This window comes from Chelonoidis abingdonii, chromosome 4, assembly GCF_003597395.2.
Source record: "Chelonoidis abingdonii isolate Lonesome George chromosome 4, CheloAbing_2.0, whole genome shotgun sequence".
Classification (NCBI taxonomy): Eukaryota; Metazoa; Chordata; order Testudines; family Testudinidae; genus Chelonoidis; species Chelonoidis abingdonii.
Genome location: NC_133772.1, coordinates 65,799,841 through 65,817,304, shown reverse-complemented (window position 1 = coordinate 65,817,304; position 17,464 = coordinate 65,799,841). Strand labels below are relative to the sequence as shown.

The 17,464-nt window shown below is 41.9% G+C and overlaps 1 protein-coding gene across 1 annotated transcript in view; it reads left to right on the top strand.

The window, feature by feature from the left end:
• The window catches only part of PRMT3 (protein arginine methyltransferase 3), a 108,732-nt gene that overhangs the window by 84,683 nt on the left and 6,585 nt on the right, over positions 1-17,464 (top strand). The window contains exons 14-15 of the mRNA XM_032794571.2: positions 7,255-7,305; positions 7,503-7,590. Of these exons, the coding sequence (XP_032650462.1) occupies positions 7,255-7,305; positions 7,503-7,590 (139 nt within the window). The remainder of the gene's footprint in view (positions 1-7,254; positions 7,306-7,502; positions 7,591-17,464) is intronic.

Below are 17,464 nucleotides of genomic sequence, written 5' to 3'. Positions count from 1 at the left end.
GATTTTAAAGAGTAGGCTTTGTGTTCTGAGCCTTTAATGAATATCTTAGTAAATACCTTTTGTTTTATGGCCTGTAGAGAAAAGGTTAAATATCAATCTGAGAACATGTTATAAGTACAGGGAGTCTTGTTCAGTGTTCATTTAGATCAGTGTTAAAATGTTAAATAGTGTTTTCAGTAACTAAGACTTACATTCTAGTTGGGAGTCTACTCCATTGAATGATTTTGTAGTCTTGGCATGATTTCAGTAATGTAGCTTTCAGAATTAAAAGGAATTAGTTATATTAACTGAGTTTAGTGAGTCAGTGATTTTATTGCATAAGTATTAAAAAGAGGCAAACATAGTTCTGAATGTTACTGTGTATATGGCTCACTGGTGAAGGAAAGCATGAAAACAGGAGATCAACAGTGGGAAGACATAGCTAAGTGTTGGAGTGTAAAGACTATCTAACCACTGTGTTATTGATCTTCATTTATGGACTCAACTAAGCAACTGTAGTCTCTCCCCAATCCTACCTGGGTGACTTCTGTTTGAGTGTCAAAAATCAATTATACTGCCAGTCATGTTGAGTCTTGCTTCATGACAGTCAACATATGCTTCCTAAATCAATGATTCTGTAGTCTCAACAGAAGGTTATTATGAAAACTCGCTTCACAATTCATACTGTTTCTCTTGGCATATTTAACGTGTTAATATGCTAATATGTTTTGATTTATCAATCTTTTAAAATGTATTAAAATTCTATTCAATGAAGACTTCCTAAAAGGAAAAAGATGTGTCCTACTTTGAGAAAACAAACATCATAGGTACGTGAGTCTCATAGTCACCGGCTAATTTGGCCAGTTGACAGTATTTTTCTAAAAACAAGCCGTTATTAAACCTGGGATTGACAGAAATTAGGGTTGTCAAGCGATTAAAAAAAATTAATTGCGATTAATCACATTGTTAAACAATAATAGAATACTATTTAAATATTTTTGGATTTTTTTACATTTTCATGTATATTGATTTCAATTACAACAAGATATTTTTGTGCCAGATGCATTAAAGATTCATATGTCCCTTCATGCTTCAGCCACCATTCCAGAGGACATGCGTCCATGCTGATGATGGATTCTGTTCGATAACGATCCAAAGCAGTACAGACTGACACATGTTCATTTTCATCATCTGAGTCAGATGTCACCAGCAGATTTTTCTTTTTTGGTGGTTCAGATTCTGTAGCTTCCTCATTGGAGTGTTGCTCTTTTAAGACTGCTGAAAGCCTGCTCCACACCCCGTCGCTCTCAGATTTTGGAAGGCACTTTAGATTCTTAAATGTTGGGTCGAATGTTGTAGCTGTCTTTAGAAATCTCACATTGGTACCTTCTTTGCATTTTTTTTTTTTTCTTTTCAAATCTGCAGCGTGTTCTTAAAGTGAACATCATGCTGGGTCATCATCCGAGACTGCTGTAAAGTGAAATATATGGCAGAATGTTGGCGTCTCAACTTGGATTTTTTTCTAGTGTTTTCCCTGTGTCAGTTTGGTTATGTTAATATAAGTTTATGCACACTTAAAGGTAGCAAAGGGACACTGAACAAGATTAATAATAGGCACCTCTTATGCTCTGCATTGTGAGGCTTCAGGAGAAATGAATAACACCTCAGAGAAAATGATAGTGCTATATCCCTGTCCCTTTCTGCAGGCATGTCAACAATACCTCATCATCAGAAGTATCAGTCTAGTAGCCAGAAAGAATTTGCATGATTCAGTAGACCTTTGTCCATTCTCAAGAAATTGTGGATTAACAAGAGCAGTTTGACAGAGGGCAAGATAATCTGAGGACTCCAGGCCTTGACAAAACATTGTGGATCTTCCAAGGAAAAAATAAATTAGAAACCAGTATATTATTTAGCTGGGATTCTCAGCATGAACTGATGGCCCTCAAGGAACTGAACAATCATTGCTTTGAGAGGCTGGCATTTATACCTTCTGAATAGAGTCATTGACAGTGTGTCTCCTTAGTATGGTTTCTCTACCAAGAGGAATATTGCTCCAAATTGGAGCTTAAAGCTCTCCAAGAATTTTCAAACTGCCATTAGTTAAAAATTAAACAAGATGGCTATATGTAGATGGATCCATCTTAAGAGATGCCATATTCTCCATTTAGTACCTGGTCTATTCAGGTTTAAAGCTGGAGAGGGGAAACATGAGATTGTACAGTGATGAAATATTTCACATCGTTGATACCCATTTACCAATCACATGTTTTGTCTTCTGGAAGATACTTAAGTCTTTTCTTTCACACAGCCCATTTCTTTGAGTCAGTACTGAAAGCATAATGCTTAATTTATGACTTGCATAATCACTTTCATAGCAAGAGATTGGTATTCTAACTAGACATTAAGTAAAAGGTAAAATGTTGACCTGTGAGTAGGAAACTTCTTTCAGACACAAATATTTATAACAAAAGCAAGTCAATTGCACTAGGGAGGAATGTGATTTGAAACAATGAACTAGCTGTCATGTGGAGTCCTGATTAAATGTACCAGAAGAGACTTGAGGGAAATCCCTATTTGATATCCTAGTGGGTGGAGATTCCCCAGCTGCCAACCTGACAATCTTAAACAATAGAGCATGGACTCTTTACAGGTCTCAGTATCTTGTTTCTGAGGCTGACTTTTGGACTGCATATCCATAGCCCACTTCAAAGAATGGGGGAGGGAACTCCAGGTGCTAGGAAAAGGCAGGTGTTAGTAATGGGAAATTTGATCATTAGAAACATAGATAGCTGAGTTTGTGATGACCGGAAGAACCCGTAGGTGACGCGCGGCGAGGCTGACCGTGGCATAGACACACGGGGAGGAGCCTTGTGCGAAGATCCTCAGTAAGGGAGGGTAGGAGGCTGTGCCAAATTGCTGCTATGAAATAACACAGCATTCTCCCCCAAGTCCAGCCCCGCAGTGCCGTAGGGCTACAACCCGTGGGGAGACTGGTGAGAGGGTTAGTAGAGTGATGTGGAAAGGTGAGCCCACACCAGAATCAGTCCAAAACAAAGTGACCCCCGTCTGCATAACATTAAAAATGTTAGAAAAATGGTTTTAAACTAGAGATGGGGAAAGCTGACGCTGCAGAGGAGCATGTGGATCGACACAGACTTCTCTAGGAGGTGATGTGGGAATCCAGTATAGTTAGGAACAGAGGACGGAGAGGATAATGTAAGGGCCAGATCAGATGATAAACAGTCACATAAAAATAAATCTGGCACATCAGAAAGGCAACAAATAATAGGGACAAGTGCTGTACACAATGCTAGGAAAATCTAAGATAATAAGATGGTGAACTCAGAAAGTGTTCCCCCCCCCTTGTGAAAAGGAGAATCGATATAAAGGCATCACAGAAACCTGGTGGACGTACACGAACGTGGCACATACATATCCGGGGTTAAAATATATGGAAGGACAGAACAGGTCATAGCAGGGAGGAGAGGACACATGCGAAGAAATATTGACAGAATGAGCAAATGAAGTTAAAAATTTAAGCGATCCACAGTTCCTAAGAATAATGAGATAAATTTCATGCTCGTAAAAAAAAAACATAGGACTATATCGACCAACCTGACCACGGACAAGTAATATGATGATGAAATGGGAAAGTGTAGAGAACTACTCAAAATTACGAACCCAATAAGAGGGGGCATTCAATTATGCCCCATATTAACTGCGAACATTCAACTTCAGACAAATGCAGAGATAAAAATTCTCGATATTAAAACTGCTTCAATGGAGCAGCTGGTACAGGAACCACAAGGAGAGAGGCAACCTAGATTTAATCCTGAGTGGAGCGCAGAGCGGTCAAAGAGCTAACTATAGGCATGAGTGTGGAATAGTGACCATAATGACATGCATACCAAACATCGTGTTTGGGGAAGAAACCTCAACGCCAACACTGGGCATTTATTCAAAAGAAGACTATACAAAAATGAGGGATTATTAAAAAGTTAAAAGGTACAGTGACTAAGTGAAATCCCTGCAAGTTGCATGGCCCTTTATAAAGACACCATAATAGAGGGCCCAACTTCATGTATACCCAAAATTAAGAAACACAGAAAGGACTAAAAAAGAGCCTTGTGGCTTAACAACATGTAAAGAAGCAGTGGAGAGATAAAGACTTCCTTTAAAAAGTGGAAGTCAATCCTAGTGAGCAAATAGAAAGGACACAAACACTGCCAGCTTAGTGCACAAGCTAATTAAGCAAAGAGGAGTTTGAAGAACGGCTAGCAAGATCGAAGGGTAATAACAAATGTTTTTAAGTACATCAGAAGCAGGAACTGCTAAAACCGGGTGGGCCTGACGATCGAGATACAAAAGGAGCGCTTAAGACGATAAGTCATTGCAGAGAAACTAAATGGATCTTTGCTTCAGTCTTCACGGCTGAGGATGTTAGGGAGATTCCCAACCTGGGCCAGCTTTGTAGGTGACAAATCTGAGGAACTGTTCACAGATTGAAGCGTCACTAGAGGAGTTTTTGAAATTAATTGATAAAACTCAAACATTAACAAGTCACCGCGGACCAGATGGCATTCACCCAAGATTCTGAGAACTCTAAATGTAGTTGCGGAACTATTAACAGGTGTAACTGTCCTTAAATTGGCTCGGTACCAGTGACTGAAGTTAGCTAATGTAACGCAATATTAAAAAGGGCTCTAGAAGGTTATCCGCAATTAAGACCGGTAAGTCTCGTCAGTACTGGGCAAATTAGTCGAAACAATTAGTTAAGAATAAATGTCAGACACATAGAAAAACTAAACTGTTGAGCATAGTCAGGCATGGTTCTGTACATTCTTACTAATCTATTTAGAGTTCTTCGAAGGAGTCACAACATGTGGACAGGGGGATTCCAGTGGACATAGTGTACTTAGATTCCAGAAAGCGCTTGACAGGTCCTTACCAAAGGCTCTTGTGTAATTAAGCTGTCATGGATAAAAGGAAGGTCCTCTCATGGATTGAGACTGTTAAAATAAGTAACAAAGGGTAGGAATTATGGTAAATTCCAGAATGGAGAGGGGTAACTAGTGGTGTTCCCCAAGGGTCATCCTAGACCAATTCTATTCAATTATTCATAATATCGTGAGAAGAGGGTAAACAGTGAGGTGGCAAAGTTTACAGATGATACTAAACTACTCAAGATAGTTAAGACAAAGCAGATTGTGAGAACTTCAAAGATTCACAAAACAAGTATTGGGCAACAAGGCAAATGAATTTAATGTGGATAAATGTAAAGTAATGCACATTGGAAAAAATAACCCCAACTATACATACAATGATGGGAGCTAATTAGCCACAACAGATCAGGAAAAGTCTTGGCATCATGTGGATAGTTCTTCGAGTGTACCACGCATGCGCAGAGGCGTCAAAAAAGCAAACAGGATGTTAGATCATTTAAAAAAGGGATGAGAATAAGGTTGGAATATCTTATTGCCCTTATATAAATTCCATGTAGCCCACATCTCGAATACTGTGTACAGATGTGGTCTCCTTCACCTCAAAAAGATATATGCACTTAGAAAAGGTTCAGAAAAGGGCACTAAATGATTTAAGGGGTGAGAGTCCCATATGAGGAAAGGCCTCTTAGCTGAAGAGGAGACTAAGGGGGGATATGATAGAGGTATATAAATCATGAATGATGTGGAGAAAGTGGATAAGGAAAAGTTATTTACTATTTCCACAATACAAGACTAGGGGTCATCAATTGAAATTAAAGGTAGCAGGATTTAAACAATAAAAGAGTTCTCTTCACACAGCGCACAGTCAACTTGTGGAACTCCTTACCTGAGGAGGTTGTGAAGGCTGGGACTATAACAATGTTTAAAAGGGAACTGGATAAATTCATGGTGGTTAAGTCCATAAATGGCTACTAGCAGAAGGGGTAAAGAATGGTGTCCTAGCCTTCTGCTTCATTAGAGGATGGAGATGGATGGCAGGAGAGAGATCACTTGATCATTGCCTGTTAGCTTCACTCCCTCTGGGGCACCTGGCATTGGCCACTGTCGGTAGACAGATACTGAGCTAGATGGACCTTTGGTCTGACCCGGTGCGGCCGTTCTTATGTTCTATTTGTCAAGCATTTTTACATTACTTTCTTAATGAAGATGATGGGAAACAAGGCTGGGAGGAGGGGGTGGGAGGTGCATTGCATTGTTCATCATTTTTTAGCAGCCTCCTCTTTGAGATTGTTTTTTTCATTACTTTTCTCTTTGGATTACTGAGGCGTCTGAAGAGCTCCTTTTTTCTTCTGTGAAAGCAGGACGCTTAATTTTTTAAAGAAAAAAAATACTGGTATATTAAGCTCATTTCAGTGTAAATATTCTTTATTCTTTTCCTGTGGAAAGTCCTCCTTTTAAGGTCAAATCTTTATGTAGTTTTTTAAATTGGGTATTGTAACGGGGTGCACTCGCCTCTCATGACCCCACCGTTGGCTGAGTGCATATGCTTGCCCTCTCTCTCTGATTGTCCCTCCTCTGAGATAGAGCAATGCCCCATTGCTCCCTTCCTGGAGAAAATATCTTCACTCTCTTGAGCTTCCTAGCTACATGTCTCCAGCGAGGCCACTATAGTTCAGTTCCTCCCCTGGGGTGCCTCAATGTCCAGGCCACTTCCCCCTAGTGGGGGCTGAGAGGGACCCTGTCCCAGAGACCCTGCAGATAGCAGCCGTCTGCTGTATCCCTTTAACTATGTCACATGACTTCTCTAATTCCCTGGGCCACTTCCCCACAACCCCATTCCATCTTCACCCTTACCTCAGGGCCTTGTCCTAATGGAGTCCCAGCAACCAGCTCAGGCTCCTTCTCGCTCTCCCCAGCTTATGTCAGTGCTGCCCTGTCTGGGGTTCTGTAACTCTGTCAGGCAGCCCCACACCATCCACACTTAGCAAGGAACTGAACTCCTTCTGGCCCAGCAGCTCTTCTTATACTAGGCTGCTGGGCCCTGATTGGCTGTGTCCCATGCAGCCGCTCTGGGCAGCTTCGAGGATCCTCTCCACTGCCCTTTTTTGGTGCGGGGGGAGTAGCAGGGCCATGAGGCCTCCAGCAAAGGGCATCAGAGGGTGTGGTATATCCTGTCACAGTTATAAATCCAAGGTCTGAGCTATGCCCCAGGGAGGCAATGGGGCTCTTTGGAGCCTTGAGAGGGAAGAAGGGAGTTTCATGGTATCCTTCCTACTGGAAATTAATTAATATTTCCTGTTCATATTTTGTTTTTTTCCTTTTATTATAGGCAGTTGCTGGCTACTTCGATATATTTTTTGAGAAGAACTGCCACAACAGTGTGAGTACTGGTGATTGTATGTTCAAAATTAATTATGTCAAATGTATTGTACTTTTTCAGTTTGTCGCCTCAAGGTGTTTGAGAGCAAGCCTATTTTGCTGTTGCAAGCATTTGAAGTGTGTTTTGTGTGATAGATTAATGTAGCGTGATATTAAAAATGTTGTACTTCATCAGATTTTTGAACTCTGTCAATTCAGGTCATGTTCTCGACGGGTCCCAAGTGTACCAAAACACACTGGAAACAAACAGTGTTTCTTCTGGAGAACCCTATTTCTGTAAAAACAGGTATGCTTTTTTATTTTCTTTTATTTTCAATGTAATATAGTTTTTGATGTGACAGTGCTATAAGTTACAAGTCACTGTTAAATTAAATTATGCCTTAAAATGTTTTTAATGGTGGTACGTTTTTGACCATGATCATTTGGAAGTTCCTTTTTACAATAAGCAGGGAACTAGAAAATGCATCTATTTATGTTTTTATCTTGTTTCCATAACTATAGTCTGGCTTTGTTTTTGAAAAAATTGCCCATATTACAACAGATTGTTTGTTTTTCTTTTCTGTAGCTGAGTAATATAAAACTAGCTTATTGCAGTATTTTTTGTTGAGTATTTATCAATCTTACAAATGTTTTTTAAAATGTGACAGTTGTACCCATTTGTTTGTTCCCTATTTGTCAAATTATGTATAGTTTTATTGAATGGCAGTGCAGAAATATGCTTAAATTAATATATCAGATCAATGACTACATGTTTTGTTGTTGCTCTTGCTCTTAAATTAATACTGTGAAGTTGAAATGATGAGTGTCGCAATGGCTAAGTCCTTTTGTCGATATAGCCCAGCATCTCTTGCTATCCATCGGGATGAAACAAAACTCTAATATAAGATTTCATCTGAGAACATTGAAATTAAATAGTGCTAATGAAAATATTAAAGTAGTATTTCGCTATATCTTAAAGCATTGTACAGATATTAAGCTTGAAAACATCAACGTCTGTGGCTAAGTAGTTTAATGTTACCCCCCATTTTACGGAGGGGGGCACTGAGGCACCCTAAAGGCACAATATTAATTTGTGGCAGATCTAGGATTAGGATTCAGGAACTCCTGGCTTCTCTTCTGATGCCCAGTCCACTGGGACAAATTTCTCCCTCTTGTTTTGGGTAGTATCAGTCTTTTTTTTAGAGCTTTACAGCCAAAGTAGACAAAAATAATTTTTACTGAGCCATGTTTGTAACTGAAGTTGTCATTATCATCTTGTAAATTAAGAATGCTTATCCCCTCACATTCAGTCATTATGAAGACTATTTGTATGCCTAGGGATCAACCAAGAATGGGATCAAGAATGTGCTAGTCACTAAAGAAGCAGAGTAATAGGTGTTCCCTGCTCCGCACCAGACAGATACAGGGTGGGGAAAAATGGAATATAACACTACAAGAAGAGTGAATATGCGATGGCTGCAACCGTTTTGTTCTATGACTTTGGGAATTATGTTTAGTCAGGTAATTGCCTAAACAGAAAGACAAGGGAAGGGCCAGTCCAGAAAGAAGAACATGGCAAGAAAGCAGCATAGGGCATGACAGCAGGTGTGAGATGAGGCTGAAGTGAAGAGTTTGAGGGAGGAGGCTGACATAGCTTTCCTACTCAGATCTGAACCTTAGAGTTCAGAAAATAAGTTGCTAGCATGAAACCTCCAAGCTTAATTACCAGCTTGGATTTTATAGATCTGCCACCAGCCAAAAATTCCAGTGTTTGGCTCACTCTGGTCTCCCCAAAACCTTCCCTGGGGGACCCCAAGACTCAGATGCCGTGAGTCTCAGAACAAAGGGAAATACCCCACTTCCCTCCCCCCTCTTTACCTCCTCCCAGGCTTCCCCTGGAAGATTACTGTACTTAAACTCCTTGAATTACAAAACAGAGAAGACAATTCACCTTCCCCACTCCTTCTTTTCCCTCCCACCAATTTCCTGGTGAGCTGCAGGCTCAATCCCCCTGAGCCCCCACTAGGAAAAAATCCAACAAGTTTTAAAAAGAAAGCTTTATATAAAAAGAAAGAAAAAGACATAAAAATGGTCTCTGTATCAAGATGACAATATACAGGGTTATTGGCCTAAAAGAAAAAATGAATAAACAGCCTTATCCAAAAAGAAATACAATTTAAAACATTCCAGCAAACTACACACATGTAAATACAAAAACAATATAAAAACCTATAGTCTTCTACCTTTGTACTTACACTTGGAAACAGAAGATTAGAAAACCTGAAGATAGAGAGATCCTCTCTCAGAGCCGAGAGAGCACTAGAGCAGAGACACAGACAAAAGACACACACCCCAAAACTCCCTCCCTGAGCTTTGAAAAATCCGGTTTCCTGATTGGTCCTCTGGTCAGGTGTTTGGTTCCCTTTGTTAACCATTTACAGGTAAAAGAAACATTAACCCTTAGCTATCCATTTATGACAGAGGCCAACAAGGGATTGGAGCAAACAGACAATCAATTCCAGGCATTAGTGTCCGTTGCCTGCTTAAACTGCTTCTGCATCTGCTCCTGCTTGCTTCAGTCTCTGTCTAGCTCCTCCCTCCAGTTTCTTTCCCAAAGGCCACACAGGTCCTAGTGCCCCAGAGGAAGGTCTCCACAGGTGGGAGGATTTCCCTAGTTGGGCGCCATTTTCCCCCCTCAGTGCAGTAGTACCTGCTTCAGGTAAACATGTGCTTTGCAGTACTCAGCAATCCTACTTAATACTATTGTTCAGGCACAAGGGCTCATTCTACTACTTAGTTGCTTTGTGTGTGTGCAGTGTTTTAAAGGCAAAAATCACGATGCAGGTGCCCAGTATGTTTGCAGGTTACCTGAGAGCATGTTGATGCTGCAGCAGTTGGGATCTAATGTTCCTAGTTCTCCTCATTCTCGTTTGCATATTCTTACCATTGTAACTACTTGGGTTCCTCCATAAATCTCCAAAAATCTGTTCTGCTCCATACCTATCTCCAGAATCCTAGGGTTCAGTAACCTCTCAGCTAACCTACTATAACTTCCTTTTCACCTCTGTTCTTTCAGTCCTTCCACAATGCTGCTGCTTAATTCCTCCTCTTGCCACTTTGATTAGGTTACTCCCCTCTTTGATTCCCTTCACTGGCTTTTGCTCTCCCTTTGTCAGACTCCAGTTTCTCATGCTTGTCTCTGTACAGCTCCACTCCTGCCTATTTCTTCTCTCTCGTTTCTGTCTACTTCCTCTCCCAGTGCTTATGCTCCTCACAGACCAATAGCTCTAGCACCACGTCGGTGCCATTTTCCATACATACTTTTCACCTGCTGTGATAGGTGACACCCCTCCCCCCCCAGCATTTAGATCAAAAAATTTTTTTTCAAATGGATCCTCTCAATGCTAATACACTGCAGAAATAAGTATAAAAGAGCAGATAGTGCAAATGTGGTTTATTTGAAGACTTTATCCTCTCCTGGCCATCCAGTGGGTTTTTAACTGTATTTATCTAACAGATATCTAAATTCCTTGGGCAAGAATTGTATCCCTTCAGACATTCCAGTGATCAGCAAAAATATTGGTAATGGTGAAGTTATCAGTGCTCCTAGGAGGCTTTGGAAATATCTAGTGAATAGGTATGAGTCTTAATGGTGGCCAAATACAAGCATTAAACAATTAAAAAACTGGGGAAAGGGAAAAAGGTAATGTCAGCATTGAATAGATTGAAAAGCATGCAGCAGTTGGGAGGCTCTTCAAAGGCAGCTGCCCATATCCTGCCAGTTCCATACGAGAGATGGCATCTTCCTGGTTCCAGATGTGACCTTTCAGAGGACTTCAGAGAGATGCTTGACTTCTAGGACTCTAGGACAGAGGTGGGTAAACTACGGCCCGTGGGCCACATCCAGCCTGTAGGACCCTCCTGTCTGGCACCTGAGCTCACAGGAGGCTAATGCCCAGTCCCTCCCCTGCAGCCTCAGCTCACTGTGCCACCGGTACAGTACTCTGGGCAGCATGGCTGCGAGCTCTTGCCAGGCTACGGCTCTGCAGCTGTGCTGTCCGAGCCGGTGATCTGTGCTGCGCAGTGGTGTGGCTGGCTCCAGCTGAGCGGTGCGGCTGCCTGTCCTGGCGCTCTGGGCAGCGCGGCTATAATGCTGCCAGCCACTAGTGCTCTAGGCAGCACGGTAAGGGGCAGGGAGCAGGGGAGGTTGGATAGAGGGCAGGGGAGTTTGGGGTGGTGGTCAGGGGGTGGTGGTGTGGATAAGGGGCAGGGTGGTCAGAGGGGGGGAATGAGGGTTGAATGGGAGCAGGTGTCTGAGGGGGCAGTCAAGAAGTAGATGGGGGGTTGGATGGGGCAATGGGGGAGCAGTCAGTGGCAGGGGTTCCAGGGGTAGTCAGGGAGAAAGAGTGGTTGGATGGGGCAGGGGTTGCAGCGGGGTGAGAAGGACAGTCACGAATGAGAGGAGGGGTTGGATGGGGCAGCAGGGGACAGTCAGGGGCAGGAGCGGTGCCAGAATTTCTGGCGCCCTAGGCAGAATTCAGAGGGTGGCATTTTGTGCCCTCCCTACGGGGTGCGTGGGAGCTTCCAGTTCTGCTCCCATCGCACCGCCGAAGAAGGACCCTCTGCCGAAATGCTGCAGGCGACAGCAGCAGTCACTGAGCTGCTCAATTGCCTGCCGTTGTTTTCCGCAGCACGTCGGCAGAAGGTCCTTCTTCGGCGGTGCAACGGGAGCACAACTGGAAGCTCCCGTGCACCCCGTGGGGAGCGCACAAAATGCCGCCCCCTGAATCCTGGCGCCCTAGGCGACTGCCTAGGGTCGCCTAATGGAAGCGCCGGCCCTGGCAAGGGGACAGGGAGGAAGGGATGGATGGAGCAGGGATCCGGGGGGGGCATCAAGGGACAGGGAACGGGGGGGTTGGATGAGGCAGGAGTCTTAGGGGGTGCTGTTGGGGGTGAGAAGCAGGGGAGGTCGAATGGGCCACGCCTGGCTGTTTGGGGAGGCACAGCCTCCCCTAACTGCCCTCCATACAATTTTGGAAACTCGATGTGGCCGTCAGGCCAGAAAGATTGCCTGCCCCTGCTCTAGGAAGATGGTTAAAGACTTAATATTAGCGTTGAGTTCTGTTTCTTCCTTTTGGTTCAGTGAGTGGTTCAAAATTCTGCAGCCAGTGGGAAGATAGACGTACTTATTACCTATTTGTTCAAAATTATAAATTATGTATCCTTGGTGACACTTGCTTTCCATATTTTATTTGGTATGGATGCTTGAGAAGATATTATTTACTTTTTTCTGTAACTGTCATAATGTTGTTCTTTATAGCAGTGGTCCCCAAATTTTTCAGTCCTCCCCCACTCTCATCCCCCAAGGCCCAGAGTGGGGCTGTGGCTCCTGGGGAGAAAAGGAGATGGAGACAGGAGTAAAAGGGCCGAGGTTGGGGCCACAGCTGGGGGCAGGGGTGGAGACAGGAGCGCAGCCCTGTGGGGGCTGGCCCAAACTTTACTCTGCGCCCCCCCAGTGGAGCATGCCCCACTGCTGGAGATGTCTACTTTATAGTGACTCTGAAAGCAGGTTTATATAACCAGTTTGCCAAAACGCAGGTTATTTTTGTCCACCTTTTCTAGTCTAAGTAAAACATTGTTAAAATTGGCATCAAAAATTAAATCCTTATTCTCCAATTATCAAATACACAAAAGCGCCTTTTTGTTTTACTTGAGTTGCCTGAAGTGATTGTAAAGCATTTGTTATATTATTAGATTTGCTGTCTGCAATGCTTTTGGCTGATTGAGTCTATTGCATATTACTTTAACAGGAAGAGGGCTGCATTATGCCAAAGCATGACTATTCAGTTCTGCAGCATGAGGTAGTTCAGTTCTTCCTTTGGTATCATGCCAGTTTGTGTTCTCAAATTATACATCTATGTATTTTTCTTTTAAAGCTAACAAATGTATATGTATTCTTGTTGATGTTAGTGCTAATAATACCAAATACAATGAGACTGCTTTAATAAAACAACCCACACCTGGTTGGGAGAGGCTGGAAAGAATTATGTTTGTGGAAAAATGAGAGAGGGAAAAGATTCAGTGTGGGTCAGAAGTCCTTGAGACCAAGTTAATGGAAATTAGTCATAATGATAATCATGTGAAGAGTTGTTTGTAACCATCAGCTTAAGCCAGAACTGTGTAGTAAACCAAGATATGGGATGTTTTAAGCCTGTAGAAAAAAGCTCCTGCTGTTGATTAAATCTGAAAAGTAACTTTTGTATTTTTTTTTCCCTGAGTCTTGAAGGTGATGAACAATGAAGTAAAAGTGCTGTGAGCATGGTGGATTTGTTTTTAATAATTAACAATGCAGCAAAATGAAAGAAACTAGAGGGAGAAGCCAACTGACATTTTATTGGCAAGACACACATTTTTTTTTTCCATTTTGAAGGATATTGCTGTGTGAACTCTCTGCAGATAGCCACCCTTAGAAAGCTTGACAATTCCTTTTAAAAAGCAAGAGCGATACTTTGTATCTATTTGGATTGTTAGGGAGCAAAAACTGCATTTGTGTCTTGATTTTTCCATCTGTGGCTTTCCATCCTGTTAAACATTTTTGCTAAATTTCTCCAAACAGAAGAATATAAAGAGATGATCATGGGTTCATGAGTTTGATATGGTAAATAAATTTAAAGCTTCCAAAAATAACCTTAAGAGTCTCTCTCTGTTGAATTTTCCCTCTTCCCTTATAACAATGCATTAAGTTGAAACAGAAAATCTGTGTGCAAACAAACTCCATTAGCAATAAAACAGCACATCCCCATTATTTTATGTTCTTGATATTGCCTTGCGGTGGAAATAAAACCTTGATGTTATTGGTTTTCCACAATACCAAAAAGATTGAGCACAGCAAAACTGAAATAGGACTCGTGCAACTAAACCCTGTAAAATTCTTGATTATCTTTTTACTTCTCCTCAGTTTTCACCATAATTAGGTTGCCATTTCTAAGCTAACAAACTTTAAAATGTTAATTTTCTTTCCTTGAGTTTGTTAAATAGTAGGAAATCGGCTTTGGCACAATTAATATATCTTCATGCTTTGATTTTAAACTGAAATATTTCTACATTCCACATTCAGTTATTGGAGCATTTAAGTTCTTAAATGAGATTCTACTTCCTATTCTGCCTATCTACCACTGCAATTAAATTCTCTGTTGTAACCCTATCACCATTGCAGTTGTTCACTGATAAATGAAGTGATGATATCTCACCCTTTTTAAATCTAGTTTTCCTTGCAGCCTGAACTTTAAGGTCAAAGGGGACCAGGCCAATGAAACGGCTGATACCTAGCCTTTTTTATATTGGTTTTCATTTCTTTAAGATTAAAATATAAAGTTATCTGCATTGAGGAAGATTGTCAATATCTTGCATATTATGTTACAACATGTCTTTCAGGACCTGACATTAAAAACTGCTCTCAAGATTTTTCAGGAACCTCTGTAACCTACTACTTCAAGCACTAAGGAAGAGGTTTTCTCCTTTCTATTGCCTCTCTTATGATGCTGCAATGAAAAAGGGATGTTCGAGCCCCAGATCTGGCTAGTGGAGAATTCACCCTGGCTTTGTGTTAAACTGTTTATGCACCTCTGTCCAAAACTCCAACGTAGAGGGCATATTGGAGTAGGAGAGGCACATAGCGCTGCAGGGGTATTCCAAGCAGCAGTGCTGAATGTATGCAAGTGGGGACAGGGTATTGTAATTTAGGCAGCAGTCCAGGGCCAACTGGGCTGCAGTGACCCCTGCAGCCACTCAGAAATGGCAGGGCATAAAGTTGTCATAAAACCAGTTTATCCTCTTATCCCTTCCCTGGCCTGTCTGTTTACAAAATCTCACTGTAAGTATTTAGTCTACACCACCATGCTGTCTGGGCATAAAACATCCCAGTAACTGATCATTGTTTTCCATCCCCACAATGCAATTGCAAAATGCTTTTGATGCAGAGGTACAGCAGTATGTGGAAAGCCGTAATATCTCCGCCTGCAAAATCTTCATGAGGACGTGGTCATGAGCCTCCGGACATGAAAGCAGAGTTCTAGAACACTTATCAAGTCTCTTGAAACGTGGTCTCATGAGTTCAGTTTTATGTTAGCAGTAGGGATCACTGAAGTGGGGCTGCTCTTCGGCGTTCATAAGCTGGTGATGACAGCAGCAGAAGTTACAAACCAGGAAGAGACAGTGGGGTGGGTGGCTGTGGCTGCTAGTGTCTAGGATCTAAGAGAAGATAAATGAGAGGCTTAGCCATATGGAAGGAATAAGTAGAAGTTACTACGGTTTAAGGCAAACAATCCTGTGGAGGATTTCTTACCCTTCCATGGGTGGCTTTTTTGTTTGTTTAGTTGATTGAGTTTTTTTGCTCATCAGATGAGACAGAGGTTTAAGACAGGGTTTTTCAACCCATGGGTCAGGACCCAAAATTGGGGTTGCCAGAATGTTTCAAAGGGTCATGTGACGGCTCCTGTGGCCCCTGTCCCACGGGGCTGGCTGGGCTTGGCTCTCTGCTCCCAGCTCTGCAACCTCTGGGGTTCCAGTGCTACTCAGGTTTAGTCCAGCCATCATGATGACAGACGAGAGTCCGGGTAAGCCAAATTTGAGTGAGTGGCACTGCAACCCCATGAGCCAGGTCACAATTCCACTCTCAGATTTGCTGTGGTCAGGGACGCAGAGCCAAACCTGAGCTGCACTACAATGCTGGAGGTTACAATGCCCAGCGCAGAGAGCCAAGCCCAGCCAGCTCTGCAGCACAGGAGTTGCAGGAGATGGGATCCAACAGAAACCACCCCAAGGCCTCTACCCCTAGACTATTTATTGAGTTTCAGCGGGCCATAAACATTTACAAATGGGTCCTGAGCTCAAAAAGGTTGAGAACCACTGGTTTAAGGAACCAATTTTCAAGCCAACTTTTCTAAGCAATAGTGCTCATTTGAGGTTTATACCCAGTTAATTATGATATAAGACTTTGGATATGAAGCCTAGTCTACAAAAAATAAATTCTGGTTTGGATCTTGATAAAATCTAAATTATGCAGCTATTGTCTGTCTCTGTCCCAGATGATTTTCCTGTTGAAGCAGATTACATTCACTGCCTTTTCATAAGTCATTAATCACTTGCTGTTGGGTCATGAGGATTGGAGAAAGGGGTGCAGTTTGCCTTGAGGTGGGATGGGAGAGTAGCCTGCTCTTTGAATTTCCACCTTCAAGTCTGTAAACCATAAAATCAAAAGAATGGAATAAGAGAAGGCTTTGCTCAGGTTACTTCCTAAAACCAAAAGGGTCTATAAACACTTTTTCCAGATATTGAAGAGCCAAGTGGTTTTTGTTAGTAAAGTGGGATGTGTGTGTCTTTTTTCCATATATAAAAGTATACAGTAACGAATGCTATACACATTTCTATTTCCCCCTTTCTCATAATGCAAGAGCAAGGGGAGATTCAATTAAACGGAAAGGCAGAAAATTTAAAACTGATGCAAAGAAATACCTTTTCACCCAAGTGTGACTAATTTGCGGAACTCATTGCCACAAGACATGATTGAGGCTTAGAGTTTAATGGATTTTCTTGTTATTCTTAAACATCCAGTCTCTTTTGAATCCTGAGTTATAGTAGTAAAGACTTTTAAAAAATCATCTTTGGAAGGTATCTAAAATCCTATGCTTCAGGGCTTAAATTTAAGTCACGGGGGGTAGAAAGAAATTTACCATGTGTGCAGATTATTGCACTATTTCTTTCTTTAAAGTAGCTGGCCCTTACTCCTTTCAGAGATGTGATACTGGAGTATGTGGATCACTGCCCTGACCCAGTATGAAACTTCCAGTATTGGCACTGTACGAATATATATGGAAGTTATGGTCCCTGTCTTGAGGACCTTTCATACTCTTTGATAATACAGAGCAGAGTCACAATAATACATCAGAGGTATTATCGGCGTCATGTCCATAGCATGCTACCATATGTAGGGCAATTGCAATATGTAATTTATCTTCTTAGATTATTTTGTTATGGAAATAGAGGCACTTTTTTTAATCTGCTGCGATAGCAAGTTCCTTGCTGCAAGCATTTACTGCAGTATTTTTCTTTTCTTATTGGGAGACAAAATTTAAGGTTTTCCAGGGGATGAATAAAAATGCTGCAACAGGATTATAATGAAT